The sequence below is a fragment of the Lissotriton helveticus genome, chromosome 3_1, assembly GCF_964261635.1.
Source record: "Lissotriton helveticus chromosome 3_1, aLisHel1.1, whole genome shotgun sequence".
Lineage (NCBI taxonomy): Eukaryota > Metazoa > Chordata > Amphibia > Caudata > Salamandridae > Lissotriton > Lissotriton helveticus.
In genome coordinates, this window is record NC_136061.1 from 1,807,666,937 (window position 1) to 1,807,686,284 (window position 19,348).

The window sequence follows — 19,348 nt, forward strand, 5'->3', positions numbered from 1 at the left end:
AGCGCCTACTCGGCGTTCAAGTGCAGCCAGAGAATCTACCAATTATTCTGATGGAAGGGGCTGAAGCAAGTGCAGAGTTACCATATGTTGTTAAACAAACTGCATTATTATGACAGAAGTTTGTGGAACGAGTACCTGGGCACGCACCGTTTCACTGTGAGTTGAACATTTGGCAATTGGTCCCAATTCTCACTAATGATGCATTGCGACTGAACCAAACTATTTGAATTCACATTTCGGAGACCAATGTTGGATCCCCACTACGTCTTGACTTTTTGGCTGTCCTCTCCTCCCTTCATAGTCCTGAGGAAGACCCACAGTGACGCTTACCATTCCGCGCAGTGTCCAGGTTCGAAAGGTCAACACTTTCCCATCACACATGTTCAACACTTTCCCATCATACATGTTCAACACTTTCCCATCACACGTCTCTAGACAGTTCTCTTGACCAATGGTCAATCAATATGGAGTCTTGCATTACATGTGTTAATAACGACAGGGCAGAAATTCAACAATTCTTTTAATTTATATCACATATGTATGTTTTGTATATAGTGTACTGTTTACTTCACCAGTCACCACATATCACCTTCTCACAATAGTCACCTGTGTATTTTCGCAATTTACTTGTATTTGTGACAGCTATTTAATATTCAATACTTGTTGAAATATATGAGTAAATCAACTCGCCCTGTGTTTTCCTGGTGTGTTCTCAATGGATTTCGTTTTTTCATTCAATGTTTAAAAGAAAGTCTGAAACGCCGTTTCTATTGTATTGAATACATTTATCACAGCAATTCTATCGCCCAACAGAACCAACTGTTTTCTATATTGCATGCGGCAGTGGACACAGGCTGTTATATAAAGCTATGAGGGCAGACTCTGGATCCCTAGCTCGTAAGGTATAGGACGCATAGAACGAGGATCTACAGGCTCCATTACTGGAAAAAAGCTAGGTGAGGGCTTGTACATTAACACGTAAAGTATCCTGCAAAACGTGCCTAAAATTGATAAATTATAACTTTCTGCAGTGGGTGTACATAACCCCTGTGAGGCTCCATCGCATAGATTTGACCCGTTTCACAACTGTCCTAGATGTAAAAGGACCCAGGCAGGATTTGCACATTTGGCATGGGAGTGTCCTCTGTTTTGGCAGTATTGGGAGAGGGTGGTAGCGAGTGTGCAAAGGGGTGGGGTTACCAGTGGAGGTGAAGCCAGAGCACTGCCTCTTAGGGCTGATCTCGAAGCCGAAGGAATGGAAAATGGCTTATAAATTGCTTCAATTAACCTTGGTACTGGCCAAACGAAGGGTAGTTATATGCTGGATGAGCGATCGAGTCCCGACATCAGAGAGTTGGATAAGGGATATAGGGGACTGCTCTCTCGCGGAAGAATTGCATATGAAAGCCTGTAGAAAGGACGAGAAATTAGCCGAAGACATTGTGCTCTGGAGAGAATTATGCAGGGAACTTCTAAACCAAATGGGAATGAGCAGAATGATACCTCTGATAGGAATAGCAAAATGTCAAGTTGAGTCTTGTGTGAAATTGTAAATGTCAAAGATATTACAAACTTTGTAGTATATAATCACGTATTATAGATGTGTCATGGGAATCTGCCGCTCTTAGGAATGGACTGGTTTTAACAACAAATGATGACTGTAATCAACCGCCCAGTATTTGTTTGGTAAATTGGAAAAATAAAGTTGTTATAAAAAAAAGTGTTAGAAGAGAGTGTGTCCTGCCTGCAACCTATTTGAGAAAAAAGTGCTCAGAGGCTGTAATTCAAGCCTACCAAGCAACAACACACATAACAGGGGCTGTCGCCATGGGAGGTTACAAAATGAGAGAAGGCGGTACTTAGGAGGAACTACTAAGCCTTTTGACCAATGAACAGGCACAGTTTACAGTGGACTATGACACAAGCCAATGAAAAATGTGGGTGGAGATTCAGGTCTCTACCTCAATACAGCATGCCTGCAGAGCAGCTCATGCACTTCCCAGGCTTGGCCTGAAAACAAGACAGCAGTCGTTTTCCATCTGAATACATAGTCTCTGAAACAACATCCCTGTAATCACCGGGATTGCCAATGCTGCTCCAGTATAGGAAGACGATATCACAGCGCAGTAACAGTACACTTCTTCTCCCAAACTGGGCTACCTTTCCCATCACTCTGTCTACTGTATTCTTTCCCTGCAACCTGTACAGCAATCAGCTGCCTTTGGCCAGGTTTGTGCTGTACAGATTCCACATACATGCGGGGGCCACGATCAGGTAAGAGCCCGGAAGTACAATCTGAAACAGACATAATGAACGAGAACAATCTGAAACAGACATAATGAACGTGTTTTTTTCCCTTGAACTTTGTTTATGTGAGAGACACATGATCTGGTGATATAATGTTGCCCAGATTGCTAGTCACCACAGCAGCCCAGTGACTTGACAGTGTGGTCCTCGGCAAGACTTATGGAAGGGAGCAGGCATCCTTCATTGTAAAGTACTTTCAGTTTACTTTCTTTTCTAGGCCGTTACCTGTGTGAGAAAGAAAGAAAGAGTGTTTCGGTGCGACAAACAAGTCCCCGTAGGGCTCACTTGCTGACATGAACCACTGGTTGTATGTTTGACTCTGAAAAGTAGACTTTCTGGTCAGTGCTTGATTTGCAAAAAGTAAGTACCGTGGTTTTTCTCAGGTGACTGCAGCCTACACCACGCATTGCCCCTGCCAGCGCTTCCAATGACAGTACCAACATAACACCTAACCATCGCACGTTTACAACTGTGATAATTCAGACTATTTCAGGCTACACAAAGCTATAATAATGTCGTGAGAGGCTGGTATTATTTTCAAGGCAATTTGACTTCATAAACACTTTTGATGTGCTCATCTCAAAATTAAACCCGCAGCACCACCATGTGGTTGTCTGTCACCGGAGCCGGTGCTGACAATTTAGTGTTGGTGCCCAGCACCGGAAACCAATGACTGAAATGAAGCACTGATTCTGGTGAATTCAACGAGGGGACTCTGATTTACATGCTCCAAAAATGTGCAACCATAGGCTTCAGACCTGAGTCTTTGCTCAAGAAACCATAAGGGAGTTCATCTTTTTGAAACGTTTAACCTCCTGATGGGGTTCCTGCGTTGTCGGCCTGTGGTTTTGCCTACGTGCTGACAAACTTACTGTATCAGTCTGTGTTGATGTCTGTGGACGCCAGGAATGGAAGCCGTTAAACCAAATGCAATTGTACAGCCAATACAATTTCAGGAACGTGATGCAAAGTTATGGCTCCTTGCTTAAAGCAACATGTTTACAACTTTTAATATTTATGTATGTTATAGTAAAAATCAGTGCGTATTCCAGTGCACAAAATATGAAACCAAAGCTTGTTATACCAAAGTAACTGAATTAATAACTTGTTTTTATGCCGTGCTTCATTCAGCAGTTCTGCCATTTGTCAGTGCTGTTTATAATAGGTGTTAGGCAATTAAGTGAACATCTGTTTGCTACCCTATGAAGGGCAGAAGGCTGAGTTAGCCTTGCTGGGATTAGAATTCAAGACCTGCAGATGTCTGCTGTGGGATTTCTACTCAGTCATATTTCAGCAAATTGTACACTAGCCTGGCTACTTCATGGCATTCTTAATCGCTGGCCAGGTTGAAATGTGGGTCTTTCTTTGGGCAGTGGCTATAGAATTGTAAATGTCGGTCTTCCAGGAGCTTGGACCCAAAGAAAAGCCCCACCTCTCCTCCTGTCCAGCCATTACAGTGCGGTACCCAGGGCAGTCTTCTAAACAATTATAAGATTTTTAAAGTCTACTTTTATTTGTGGTGATAGTTGCATGACTCTAGAAATTACTTTGTGCCCTTTGGTCATCCCACCATGTAGGTGTGGAGACATGGGCTTTGATCTTAGTCACTAGCACGCTTTGCAATGCATGTCCACTATGGATTTTGGGCACTGCCTGAGTGAAATCCTTACTGCTTCCTGGGAGCCTCTTGACTGGCAGCGAAGTATGTCTGTGTGAGTTTCCTTTTAAAGTAGGCACTTAACACTCCCCCATCAGTCCTTAGAAGATGGTGGTTGACCCAGGAGTTTTAGCTTGTTGCATATCTTCGACATTGCCGTTAATGGGCAGGTCTAATCTCCCGAGAAGCTATGCATTCCAGTTCCCATTAGTGCTAGAAGGAACCCCACCACCTCCATGATGTGATGTTCTATGCTGCTTTTGGTTTTGGGTAAAGAAATAATGGATCCAGACTGAGCAATGGTTAATTTGGTGTATAGGAGGTACATTTTCAACAGGGATGTCCAGATCACTGAACTGCTCTGGAAGTTAAACAGTAACCATGCAGGTCTCTAAAAGCCTAAGTAATGGCATGTATTTCTAGTTGGTAGGCAGAGCCAGAAAACTTTGAAGACAAACCATTGGGAACTCTCAGAATTGCACACTGGTGGGTTTCCCAATGAAGCACATCCTTCTGTGTCTTTCTTGCCTGTGCTAGAGACATGCAGGTTGCAAAAATGTTGTTACTCTTGTATGCTTGTTTGCCTTATGCTTGTTTGCATCATAATTACCTGACCAAACAACTTCATAGATAACCAGTGCTGCTTCCCCAGCCTTTGAGGTTTATCGTGTAACTTATATCTATTTCTGGTCTTGTTTTTTCATTTCAGGCTTTACTCTGTCGACCTTCTTTGAAGCTGAGTAACCCGTTCCCAAGACGGTCTTCCAGTGCAGTAATGGAATATGATTTCACTCAGACAAGATCCCCACAGCCCTGCACACTACAGACTACCATATCGTCTTTTTTCAGGACGACACCCCCAGGTACCTTTGAGGAGCAGACATTTAATGTGGGGATGTGTTCCTTCTATCTGATTCTGCACCATCGGATAATACATGTTCGAGTCCCCAGCAGCTTGTACTTGAGGGCAACAAATAGTGTCCTGTTTGAACACATGATGCGTTTATCTAGTTAAATCTTTCTCATCCAGAATCACTGGACAAGCTGGCCCTTTTAGGCCCGACCCCAGTGTAAAAAGTGAAATACAGTACCTGTTAAAGTCAGGACCGACTTAAGGGGTTTTACCCAGCATTGCTTCTTAGATGATACAAATGGCGACGGGATGTAGAGCCTGATCTGTTAACTCATTACTCTTATGAAACCCTCTTAATAAGCATTCTTGATGCCAAGACCTGGGCACAATCTGATACCCTAAGGGCTAAATCCAGTCCACATTCCAAGTTTCAACAAAGAATATTCATGCAGTAAACTTAAATGCAGTGAGTCCTGAGTATGCGTGCTTTGATTAACCCCTCCCATGCGGATGACAAAGCCAGCTCGTCATGGGCGTTACCTGCGCTACGCGGATGACGAGCTGGCTTTGTCACAAACCGCGCGATTTTTGAATTTCAGCGCACAGCGGGAAAACCCGCTAGCGCGGTAGCGGTTAAGGAGGGCTCTCTAGGATTTTCATTAAGTACAAATGCATTAATGTAACACTTCTAGGCACTGATCATGCATCAAACTAACATTCTCAACCACTATACGTTACACTTTAAACTTGGGACTTTGTCCACATCATAGTAGACTATGAGGCACCTACTTGTCTCATCATGATTTTGAGCATGGTTAGGGTGACTGTTACCAGGAGGCCTTTTCTGTGGTCCTGAGTGGGAATCTTCTCTGTATCTTTTGCTAGTTTGTGGAGTAGCTTCTAAATTCTGATGGGCTGCTAACAGTGGTTACCTGGCCCATTGGAAATAAGATATCCACAGGAACACTGTGGTCATCTTTACATGGAGATTTTGTCTGCTGAAAACAACCGAAATGCTGGTGTACAGGTAGAGTGAAGAATGAGGAATTTATAGTAGAAGTAGAATTGTATCTGGAAATACAGATCCCTCTCCCCCAGAATTTCTAATTTCCTAGTTGACCCTCAGGGCTCAACTTGTAATGGACTAGATATTTCCCACCCTTAGTTACTTATACATCTTGTGGTGGGGGAAATGTGTCAATTCCTGGGCCACTTTTAATGAAGACCTTGGTGTTTTAGGATTGTGTGTTCAAGGCTAGTTAAGATCATGAGATTCATATTAGAAGATGGTGCCCGTAGTTTCACATGTGGAAGCAGACTTTTTAGTAATCTTTCATGAAAGTTTTCAGTTTTGGCTCCGGCATATGCTTACACCTCAGTGGTACTCCCAAAGGTGCTTACCTGCAGTAGTAATTCAGGAGTATAGCATATGCACCCCACTTGCTGCACCCAAGATGGTACATCACACTGCATGATGATGTGTTTGTTTTTTGTTTGTTTGTGTGTGTGTGTGTGTATATATATATATATATGAGAGACACTTTATGAAATGTTTTCTATGTGTTTTAAAAGTTTCGAAAACAAAGAGTGTAAAAAGACTGCCATGATGAAATAATGTGCAATGTCATGAACTCTTCTATGTCAATCTATGAGGGTCAGATGAAGGTAACCATAACAACCCCATGCCAATCGAAACTTGTGTAACAATCGAATGTCCATGGAAACATGGAACATGTATGGTTATATATAGTTTAACACAATGTGCATGCAGATGTAGTGAACAAGGCGGGAGCAAGCCGCCGAAACGCGTCTATGCAGCAACTGAGCAATTAAATATCTTTTGGATTATGATTCACGGAGTCGGCGCCTTATTTTTGATGCAAAGTTTGGTTTGGATTTAATATATATATATCTGTGTGTATGTATATATAATATAATATTTGTGCCTCTGCTAGCTTGCCTGTAATCAAATCTGTTTATTATTTTGATGGTCAACTAATGCAGTCTGATCGGTATGGTCCTGCGCTTGTGCCATCTGATTTTTTTTTTCCCAATTGTAGTATTACCAGCTCCCATGCCCTGCTTCCATTTCCTCTGTTCCTCATTCTACAGCAAAGTGGAAGAGCATGCGATGTCCACTCACATGGGAGAATTCCTGGGGTTAGAGCTTTCGATTTCTCCAGCCTTACGTAGAATAGGAGTAATTGCTCATTGATGCCATGTTCATAAGCATTATACCACACCTCCCCGCCCCCCCCCCCAGCCGCCCTCAAGTATCATAGAACTTGATTCTGTCTAGAATGCGAATAGTCACTAGCAGAGCACTGCGGCTGATAAGCCAATGAAAGAGTTTGTTGACGCTAGGATTGCCTGTAGGGCCATTGTGCTCACTATTGTAGCCCCACCAGGCCTCAAAAATTCCACTCGCCATGACGAGTCCGATTGTACGAGGGCAAGCCATTTTTAGGGCCTACTGGCCCGTTCTGACGAGAGAGCTGGAGCTGGCAAAGAACAGGTGTCCTGTTCAGTCAGAAAGTAAAGGAGCAATGAAGATTCTTTTAAACCTTGTTTATATCTTGTCACCTTTGCTCTGTTCAAAGACAGACACCAAATATTAGCTTATGTCTTTCTACAAATTGCTCCTTATTTTATCCTGGAGATTGTTGTCGGAAAAAGTAAAGTTAACTGTCTGACAGTTGTGCTGAGGTACAGCAGGCCTCGAAAACTTATCAGACTTGCAGTTCTAATGACTTGAATCATTTACATGACCCAACTGTAATGCCATTGACCAATAAACTGGAGTCTAATTGTGGGATCAAAGTCAAATATTTGATTTCAGTCACCTTTTAGGTCAGGGGTACCCTATATGTGGGATAGATTTGTATTATACACTGAGCAAAAGTTCAGTCTATTAAATCAAACTAGTGTTTTTGTACAGTAGTCATGCTGAACTCACATATTTGAAAATAGAGGAAAAGGTGGCTTAGTGAAATAAAATATTTGTCCAGTATCACATAATTTGAGACCCGTTTATGGGTCAAGAGCATTGCAGTTATGTCGAGTAGAAAATTCAAGTCACTAGATCTGCAGGTCTGGTAACATTTATATAACTTTTCGCAACTTGCTTCCTGATCCACCCGCTTCTCCTTTCTGAGAAGTTCAGAGGTCAGGAGAGTCGGATTTATCTACGTATTAGGTCACATGGTACCTGGGTTCACACAAAATAAATATGACCTACTGTTTGGTATTCTGACCAGTATAATCTTCCGTAAATCCCTGTGCATCTACCTGACACTTTAAAGCAGAGAATGCATGAGGCAATCCATGAGATTTCATTTGTAAAAACGCATGCGTCCATAAACATTCAGTCATACATGCTAGCCAGTTAAACACAAACTAAGCAATGCTTCTATTACTTTATGAAGCTGTGCACTGCTGTTATCCTTTTTTTCCTTTTTAGGTCTGGTTTATCAGTGCAGTTGAACCTAATCTAAGAGCTTTCAGGAGTACTACAGAGAGGGATGTTGGCTCCACCCACTTGTTGGTGGCCAGGAGTACATGGTTTGATTCATCAGCAGTTGTGTGCTTCCACAGAAATAGTGTCCCCTCTGCAGCTCTGATATTATTTATTTTTGTTGCTCCACCTGCCCGACCCAGCAGCAGTATGGCTTTCTAGCGATGACTCACTAGTATACATAAAGTCTTAAGCTTACAATGGGATGGAGTTTGAACTTTCAGCAGCACTCACATTGCGCTGTTAGGGTATCTTAAATGCATAGATCGATTACTGTTTGTTTTTCTCTGTCAGCAGCACATACCCTCTCCCCTTTTCATCATTAGGTTTATACTTCAAAGTGCTGTTGTGAGTTTGAGAGCAGTGTGGGATGCCAAGGGGTACAAGTAATCCACATGCATTTTTAGGTCTACCTCTACAGTGCGTATAGGAAGCTGGCTCTCTATATCGTGTACTAAAACGAAGTACACTGTACATAGTTTCCAGTGGGTCCCCAATTGGCTTACAGAGGCTAAAGTAGGTAATAGTAGTTAATACGAATGCTCTCTTGTGTGGTAGCTTGGGCGAGCAGTTAGGCTTATCGCAGGGTAGTGTAAAGCATTTGCTGTATTCATACAGGCATTAAATGAGCCACACACTCAAAGAATATTTCCGAGCCCAAATTGGAAAAATAACACTTATTTTTATGTATGTTTCAAAACCAAGAACTTTGTTCAAAGGTAAGTACGGTTTTCAATAGCAATGTATACCGGTAAGTAATGCTTTTAACGCCTTTACGCACAATGCAATCCTAAGGAAGGAAAAGTCAGAGATACAAAAAGGTAGGTACAGTCGATTTCGGGATTCACCTTCTGGATTCGGAGATGTAGTAGGCTTACTTTTTTATCATAATGTGCAAATAAGCAAGATGTAATAAACAACATTTCTTATACAGATACTACATACAATTTAAAAATGCATCTACATGCTGTATAGCTTTTAAAAAATATTTTGTGATATCTGTATAAGAAATGTTGTTGTTCCATCTTGCTCATTTGCACATTACGTAAAAAAAAGTAATAAGCTAATTTTAAAGAAATTTGATTGTTTTAACCAAAGGTGTTTCTCCTTTACTACTGTACGAGTACACTGAAACGAAAGGGATATAGGAGATCATGTGCATAGTGAAAATTAATCGAATGATTTTTAATGATTTTAACTATTTTGTGTATGTACATTGGATTAGTACAATAAATATCAGACATGTTTGCATATATCTGGGTTCAGTGTTATGAGATCAGAGTGTTGTGAGTTTGTAAAGGTTGTATGAATGTATGGATGTGATTTAGACATAGGCACGTGGGGGATAACTATGTTCATATTATAATGCACCCTCTCCCCTACATTTGTAAAGATACCTCTCCATATTTGTTAATTGACCGTAAGCCACAATCCAGTTCATCTTTTGTTTTTTACGCCCAATATACCACCTAAAATAGGACTTTCAGAATGATCTGCTTCTTGTATTTCCTATAATTTAGTGCATATGAAAAGGAGTGTCTCTTCTTACCTTGCTTCCAAGTTTTGCCATAACTTTCCGATGCATGTGAACTCTTCACCTGCCTTTTTCTTATGGCTAGAAATAAAAAAATCTGGTTGGTCACTGATTGGGTCTATCCCTTGCCTCATTTCTCTTTTAAGCTGGTACTAGGAAACTCATTGGGTAGTAGTTGTATTTTTAAATCGCCCAAAGCTAATCATACGTTGCTTTTGTTTTTATCACCTTTCACCCTCTTCTGAAAAACATTCAATGTTAGTTTAATGGACTTATGAATCGTAAAATGCTAGATGTTGCTGGTTTCCCTACTCTTGTCTGCACCTGTGTGTATGCTGTATCCTCTTAGAAGCCTTTGCCAAAGCAGCCACGTAGGTTACGCCACGTGTGTTCTGCTGACTTTACACAATGGAAGTTCTCTTGTGAACCAGTTCTTGTTTGGGTCCAGATCTGTTAAAGGACTGGTTTGGCTAGACTTTAGTGGTTAATGCAATTGCATGGTCTATTGCAGAATATGGTCTTTCAGTTTTCCCATAAGTCTTTAGGTGCAGGAGATTGGACTATGGTGTACATAGTTGTCAACCCGCCTTTCCCATGTGTAAGATGATTGAGTTGTAGGAGCCGGTAGATGCTTAAAGGTGTGTAGCCTTTGGTACTCTAAGACCTGTTTTTCAAAACATTTTAAGTCTGCAGTAAAATGTGAAAATGAGGAGAAGAACTTGGAGTGGACTGCGGAGTTCAAGGGTCACTGTGGCAAGTAATTTGAAGGACCGAACACATTTTTATTCCCATTCTGCCACCTCTAATAGAAAGGGATGATTGAGAAGTGGACTTTTGATTTGACTAATTGGGGGTTCTTTGCTTCTCATTTCACTGATGCAAACGATGCCGTATGCATGGTTCACAATGATCTTCAACACACAGGATAGGTCGGTGTGAGTATCCCAAATCACACTGCCGTCGTCCACATTCTGACGGAAGAAAAACAATTGTCTTATAAAAAGTGCATGTTAGTGGTGTGTAGGATAGCACTGCAGTCCCAACAACAGCACACTGAACATGACCCATGGCTCCTGAAGTAGGGTTTGGCTATTTAAACTTGCGACTGCATTTCTGGTCCTAATTCGGATACTCAACAGGGACAGATTACCAGACAGTGCTGCATTGCAAAATGGAAATAGACCATGTGTGGTGTACGGTAACAATTTTGCACTTGTTATGTTGTAATATGTTTGGCTTCCACATGAAGTAGAAATAGCTACAAAGGCTGTCAAATGGAGATTTGCCAAAGATTCTGAAAAGGGTGTTCTCAAGAGGCAATGTAGGGATCCACATGTTGGGAAGTAGTGTGTATCATTAGATACTTCTCAAATGCATTCGCCTAGAGGTTTTTCCCCCAGCAAACTTCCCAGCCCCAGAACATCTCCATGTCAAGATAGGTGAAGGAATCCAAGTGTTGATCTCTAGCAAAGCAAATGTTAAAAGGAAACCAACGTTTTACCCATTTCTGTTCTGCAGTAATACAATCCCTTTCAGAGGTTCTCAGCCAGCGTAAAAGGTACATCTATTGAATGAGCCGGTCTGGGGGTCAGGGGGTAGGTAATACAAGTGAAATTGGTCTTTTGGCTGAGATGCATGCTCTGGTGTAACGATTGAAAGGGGATTTTTAGCTAAGTATGGGAGATAATTTAGGGAATTATCTTTTTGCTACTGGCTTAATTGTTCTCATTAAAGTCTTACCTTTGCACGCGTCTTTAAATTAATTTGTTTCCTCTTATACCCCCACCCCTCGATAGCTGTGCCCTTAGTTGGATCTGCTGAAGGTAACATCAGCATTTCTCACCTCATCTATCCTTTAACCATCCAACCTTTACTTATTTGCATATTGTACGCAATCTTTATTCCATTAGATGATTGTGCCTCGGTTAAGCCCCAGCACCTGCTTTATCTCAAGGATTATCATGTATTGCATAAAGTCCTTCGTGGCTCATCAGTGTCTCTCCTCCTGTTGTTGCCTTTGTACTTCCTTCTTTTCCACTTTGAAAAAGGCACTGTGTTTCACCGAGCTTGCAAAGATGTAAATGGGTGTGGGGGGAGAGGACAGGGCTAAGTGTGTTAGAAAGTACCATTATACTGTATATAATGTCTGTACATGGCTAACAAATATCATTCAAGAGGGTCATCAGAAATGTCAGAGTGAGTAACTCGCTTTCTTTATCTTTCAGCACAAATGCTTGCTAATCAGACAGACGTCCAGGCTTCAGCAAACATCGGTCTCAAAAGAAAGGGAGCAGAAGATGAGCTGGAGTCTTCCAATAAGAAGCGAGGAACATTGGGATCTTTTTCAACCCAGCAGCCAGTGGATGACTCATTAAGTGTAACGCCTCACTGGAGACAAAAATGCAACCCACTGACAGAGGCTATAAAGAGAATCTCCAATGGTAGTTCTGTCCGTGACTCGCCTTCCAAGTATCCGCAAACCACGCTCTCCAACGACTCACCCATTGAGATGGAGTCCAATGAAATGCAGTCCTTGGTGTATTCTCACATTACTGAGTCACAGGACTTGTTTGATCCGGAGTCACAATTTCCTACTCTGCTTCCTAATTCTCACAGGAATTTGCCACGGAATCCAGATGCACACCTTGAGTCCCTTAAATTATTAAATATAGACATTCTTGTGAAGCAAACCAACCAAGACTGCGAACATCCATTGTTGCAGCCACTCAGCCCAGATAACCATGCACACACACTCTCACCACAAGGCTCCTCTTGTGTGGAAGGTTCGCAAACACAAATAGACTTCACCCAAGATTCTGAGGGTAATATGGTCCTTGCTCATAGGGCCACGCATGGCCAGGGGATTAGTCAGCAGAGTAACAGAAGGGAGTGTTCCGTGTCATTGGGTACGTCTGGAATAGGAACGAAAAAAGAAAACCTGGACACTACACCCCACAATAATTCTTTAGCAAATATTTGTGCAGAAACCAAAGGAAATCTGCTGTATTGGAAACCATCTAAAAACTCATCAAATATAGAAAATATAAATCCTGTTAAAATGAGGGCATCAAAAGAAAATGTAAAGTTAAACTGTGTGCCGGGTGAGAACACTATTCACCAAGCCAAACACTTGCATTATGGTTGTGAAGGCATTAGACCATCCTTGGAAGGAATCTTTAATGAGTGTGAAGGTTCAGATGTATCCTCTTCGAAAAACATTGGCAATACCGTTCGGTCAACCAGGTGTTTCAGCAACAAAGATATTAGCCAGGGATGTGTTCCAAACAAGACTCTGAAGTACCTTGTGAATACAAAAGCACGGAACACCCCACTGGGGGATCGAACAAATGAAATACAGGAAGGGCATGGTGATGATGTTGCGCAGGGCAACTTCAGGCCTCCTTCCGAGATGTCCTCCAGGTTGGGAAACTCTCCCATGGCTTCTCAACCTCTGGCCAGCCTGCTCTTCACACAGGATTCAGAAGGAAATGCAGTGATAAAGCACTGGTGATTCAGTTAAGCTGTTTTTTAATAGGTGGTCATGCTTTTGTTTGACCTTTTTAGGAGTAGCTGATGGGAAGAAACTGTCTGAAAGTGAGTTGTTTGTTCCATTTTTTTAATAGTCTTTGAGTGTGTGATCTGACCTATTTCTTTGCTTATGAATGGAAGCTGTTGCGGATGACATTCTACAATAAAAATATTTTTAGCAATGCGAGTTTTCGGTGTAAATCCTATTTGCACCAAAGGCCGTAAATACAAAGGAAAAGGTTTTGCATTGCCAGCTAACTACCAAAGCACCCCATTGATGCCAGTGGTAGTGCCACCATGGACATTGAGTTTCATTACAGTCGTGCTGAAGTGGAGCAGGGCCAGGCAGTGTCCGGGCACCCTTTAGTAGTTCTGTTTTCAGAATCACTGCTGTCACTCCAGTTTACAGAGCTTGCAGAAGAGCTGCAGTAGCGCTGAGAAGAAATACCGTGAAGGCAGTATAAGAAGACCAGAGGCCATCTATTCTTCAAAGAGGGAAGTGTAGAGTTTAGAATTGTATTTTGTTTTAGAGAGTGATTGAGAAAGATTGCTGAAAATGTTTGTTTCCCAAATGGGGGGTTAATTTGGTCCTAGAGTTGGGTCTGTGTCCTGGAAGTATATATTTCTCCTACATGAGGCCCTATAAGAAATTATCATTTTTTTCTTACTTGGATTAACTGAATCTGGACTAATCAAAAATAGTTTTCGGCATCTGATATCTAAGCAGGTGATCATTCTTGATCCAGGCTGAGGTCTTTTCGCATCATAACAACATTTTGATATAAACAATCGAATGCCCATGGTTGTTGGTGCCACCAGCTGTGCACGCTTTTGTATTTTTCTTCTGCTCTCTGTAATATCGTGCACGGTCCTACATACAGTTTCTGATGGATACATCTGCCAGTGGATTCCTCACCTTGTGAATCCTGCAGCATTCGGAATTTTATTGTTGCAGCACCTCTGTGTACAGCTGCACCCTTTTGCACAGTTCCTAAGCCTCTACATCTTGGAACTATGTACTCCTGACTTATTGCTGTTCTCCATTGCCTATTTCGCTAACTAAGTGAAATCTATTTGGTAGGGTTAGCAATCTCAAGGGCATTTCTACAGAACCTAAATATACAGTTTTTTTCTTTTAATCTAAAATCACACAGAAATCTATCAAAATTCTAGACTGAAGAATTTAGATTGTGATCTGTACATCTGTGGCAGAATTCAGAGATCGAAAGTTCCTATTTCAGTGTGAATCCAGTGACTCCCTTCCTAATACCCCTTGTTTCCAAATGTTTAAAGAATTGCAATGTGCTGCAGGCATGCCTTGAAAGCTTCTACAAAATGATGTTGCTCACATGAATCTGTTTTGCTTGCTTACATGTGCACCATCTGTTAATAACTAAAAGTCTACCTCCCTATTTTTCATTTTCACCACACATATAGCAGTGTATTGCTTTTTTGTGTTTTCTCAGTGATTTAGCAACTCATTGGATACGTTAAGTAGTTCTCAGCGGAGTATCTACATAAGCTTGTTTAGTTTTCGGGGAAATAACCATCCGATAGGTTCTTACTTACTTTGCACTGGAATTCTTGCAAGGAAACTGTGAAACATTTTCCAGTCTGTCAAAGAAGTAATCAGTACTGCCTGTCTCCACACCTCGTAAAGGGATGTCCAAATTAGAGATGGGCTGGGTCAAACACTGGGTAGGCAACTGTAGTTGGTCCTGGTCAGAAGCTTACCTCCCTTGAAATAGTCTCCTGCACCACTTGTTTAGGAGGATGCTGCTCTGGGCTAATATATCTACCATTTGGATGACTATCCCCTGTACTAATCAGTCATTTAGGCACTCCACTCCCTGAGAGAGAGGTACAGTTTTGTCCGGATGACCAGGTGCATCACAAAGTTTGAATCCGAATCATAGACTTGTACCACTGTAAGGAAATGCCACTTTTTGCATGATCACCCCGTAAGTTTTAAACTGATGCTGCTGGTTTTTGACTCGGAGAGTGCACTGAGGCCTCCTAGCCAGACTTTAGTGCCTGTGTTCTAACCCTTCACAAAGTGTATGTTGAATTGGCTACGCCCAATCAGCAGAGGCTGACTTCTTCCCTAGTATGGTACCAAGGGGACACAGGGCATGAAAGACCGTGTCCCCACAGGGCTGTAGCAGTGGTTATATCCACCCTGGGTGGTACAAAGTACAAAATGGCTCCCTGCCTTCCACTGCAGCATTGAAGAGCAGTTTTAATCTGCTATATAAACCAATGGTTAAGAATATATGTAAGTTTCAGCTGGCCTATGGAGCTCTGAAGCAGGGAGCTATATATTATTAAACAGAGCATATGCTTTTTAATCTTTCCTTACAGCAACACTTGCAAATTGTCATTTTGCTGTGGAAAAGTTAGTAGTCCTATTGGCTAACAGAGTTATCGGCTGACCTCTCAGCCCAGCTAACGTCTGAGTGGGACTACTAAAATGGGTACTTCAAGATATCAAATTAATCGTGGCAATAAGCCCGACTTGATGCCCATGTCCATTTTTTATGTCACTTTTAAGGAAAAACAACTTTTAGAAAGTTGCCACTGTGTGTAGCCCAGTTTGTCCGATGGCTTCACACAGGTGTTGACCACCAGACAAATTTCTGTCCTACTAGGATTGGTGTGAACGACTCCCAGGTTAGGAAACAGTGGTAGCCTGCTACAGAGGAAGGTGTTACCTCCCCCTCGCAGGAAGCCACAATGGGTGTTGGCCCCAAAGGCAAGCTTCTAAGGCGAAGCCGCCTTTTGTGGGCAAATGGCAATCAGACTCTTGAGGGTTCCCCTTTGTTCAGGTAGTCAGGCTGGTGGTGGGAACAGAGAAGGGAGACCAGTGCCCAAACTGGTTTTCCCGTTGGTGTGCAGGCCACCTCTAGAGTGGGCTACCAAGCTACTAAAATCCACGGGAGGGTTCTGACATCTTGAGAGTGGGCAGAATAGTGAACTCTGGGATTGTTAAATGTAATTCATAGCCGAAAGTCATCACAGGGCGGAAAGGATTCTGGTAGCCCATTGGCTAGTGACTGCATCAGCCACTCCCCACCCCGTGCACTTTCTAGGCTTAAATATGGCACCCCTGAACCTCAGATCATGACCGAACTGAGGAAAGAAACAAAAAAGACTGCCCTGCTGGCCCCTGGACCTGGAAAAGAGGCTGCACCGTCTGCTGGACTGCACATGCCGCACCGTGGGCTAGTGAAAAGAGAACTATGCCTGTAGCTCCTGGCTTTAGGAATAGTTGCTCCCAAGCACAAAGGAGTGACTCCAAGGGTCATCTGAGTTGACCCCTTAGAATCAGCACCCGGGTGATCAAAACTGAAGCAGCTCAACTTAGTAAGTCAGTAGCCACTTCTGGAGGATCGCCACTGGGCATCCCAAGAGACTAATTCTCGACAGCCAAAAGTTGCACCCGAGCTTGCCGGACCCTGAAGTGTTATCTGAGTTCAGATTGTTCGCTCAAGAGGGACATGAGCTTCCACAAAAGGTTACCATTTGACCCACAGTTACCACAGCTGGCCATGTACTGGCTCAAAGAGGACTTCGAGGGACCCTGACCTCTGTGGCCAAAGTTACCCCTCCTGACCCGTGAACTGAGGAGTAGCGGCAAGGATACCGCCGTCAGCCACACAGCACCCAGAGCATCCTCCATCTCCCTCAGCATAAGGACTACTCATTTAAAGTCCTAAGGCCGTTGTGATGTAAAGTTCAGAACTAGACTGGAGAACACTTTGGTGACCAAGCAACTGTCCAAATACTCCTTAGTGCCCCCCCTGACGAATTTGGTTGTTCTAGTCGGGCCGGAGTAGCCAAGCACAACTCTTTCAAACTTTTCAAAAGTTTCCAAACTTTTCAGTTACCAAAGCTTGTTTGCGGTTATGACTGAAAGAACATTTTCTTTAAAAATCTGTATCTCCGGAACCCTCTGGTGGTTTTGCTCATATTGGTCTCTAAGAAGTCATAAAATGATAATCTATTTTTTGAAATTGGTGTCAGATTTCTTTCGTATTGTGTGAGTCTCTGATTTGGAGTTTGGTCCTTCTAAATGCTTTTCACTAGCTCCTTTGTTTAACCTTGCTACTCGAATACAAGCCTCCTGGGGATGAGCTAAAGGTTTTGCAATCAGTCCGACTGGACCCACGACAGTTTTTGCGAGAGTGTTACATTGTAAGGTCGCACAACCATACCGTATAATTAAGGCTCCCTGTTTTCCATTTTTACAGATAAATACAGACAGAAAAAACATTTATTTTCTTGTCTGTATTTATTTTTAAATGTGGATAAAAACGGAAATTGGGGGCTTTTTGAGTGAATCTAAATACACTTTGCCATGACTGCCAGGTCAATAACTGTGTGGATTGATAGGTAAGGGGGTTAAAAAGAAAGGAATTTTAGTAAAGAAGCTTAAATAACAGTAGATATACACAAGGCTGATATTGAAATGTGCATATTTTCATATAAGTGCATTGATTTGTCTCCAGCAGATGTACATATCACTGAAACCTGGCAGGTATTCAAGCATGGCTGCATATTTATTTTGGAAATATACCCTTTTCAGCTTTATTTTTTTCACAAAACCCATAATAAATATGGATAAATACAGATAAAGTTGGCAAAAAATAAATATGGGTAAATACAGACAAAGCTCAAAAAATAAGTACCATAAAACTGGGAGCCCTAAGTATTATTAGGGCTCCCGGTTTTCCGTTTGAACAGATTTTTACATATAAATACAAACAGAAAACAAATTTTCCTTTTTGTATTTATATTTAAAAACTGGAAAAATACTAGCACATTTTGCGGCGCTGCTGTGTTCCAGCAGGATTGCCCCGTCACGCACTCTTCCTGACTTGCAGAAATCTGTGACTGTTCTTTGCTCTCCTCTTTCGTTCGTTCCCCTGTGAAATGGATAAAAAAAAAGAGGAAACCCTTTTGCTGCCATGTCTTTTTCTGACATTTTTCTATTCCAAAATGCAGCCTCAGGATGAGAGAAAAAAGGTTTTGAAATTCGAACAATAAATCCATAACTAAGTAAAACAAGACAGAGTAGTCACAAAGTGGCCAGATTGGTTTTATTCACACCCAAACATATTAGCGTCACCTAACAAAGTTTGCCTGTGAAGCGCTACTTTTCTTATCATTTCCTTAGCTTTTCAAGCAAAAACACACATTGATATCTGAATAATGAGTGTAAAAGCTTTAAGTTGTATTCCCTGTGAGTGTTTGTTTTTCCCAGAACGTTGAAACTTTTTTTTCAGGCAGCATATTACTCTAGTCTAGTGCATAATTTGAATTGAGTTGCTTCCAGGTTTTCATAGCGGGCACAATTGGGTTGAAGCTGAAGGCAGTGTGAGTTTCTCTCAGTGGGGCAGTATGGTGTTCAGTGTGGGAGAAGATGTGGCACTCTGTGCCGATGACAGAAACTGCAAGGCTCTGAGACAAATGGCTTGTGATAGCACTTTAAAGCGTATTTGGGAAATTCTGCGAATGGCAAAGTTTTCAGATGAATGTATTGTGTTGATCAATAACAACCAAGTGCATGTGTGCATTGTCAATTTAAATAAATGTGGAAAAATACTAGCAGCAGCGTTGTCTTTTGCTTGTGGCAAAGATAAATGAGGATAAATACAGATAAAATGGCAACAAAAAAATATGGATAAATACAGATGAAAATGGCAAAAAAAGAAATACCATAAAACCGGGAGCACTACGTGTAATGCATTCAAACCTTCATCTCTTCATAACTAAAAGTCCAACTTCCCTTTTTTATTTTCACCACACATGAAATAGGGCATTTTGTTTTAACTCATAGTGACCTAGCAACACATTTGATACAGTAAGTAGTTCTCAGCAGAAGACCTATATAAACTCCTTTTGTCCTTGGGAAGTAACCATAAAATAGGTTCTTGCTTATTTTGCACTAGAATT

General features: G+C 41.8%; 1 protein-coding gene across 1 annotated transcript in view; it reads left to right on the forward strand.

Moving 5' to 3' along the window:
- AUNIP (aurora kinase A and ninein interacting protein) overlaps positions 1-19,000 on the forward strand; it is a 65,145-nt gene extending 46,145 nt beyond the window's left edge. The window contains exons 2-3 of the mRNA XM_078682695.1: positions 4,674-4,827; positions 12,091-19,000. Of these exons, the coding sequence (XP_078538821.1) occupies positions 4,674-4,827; positions 12,091-13,376 (1,440 nt within the window). The 3' untranslated portion in view covers positions 13,377-19,000. The remainder of the gene's footprint in view (positions 1-4,673; positions 4,828-12,090) is intronic.
- The last annotated feature ends 348 nt before the right edge of the window (positions 19,001-19,348 follow it).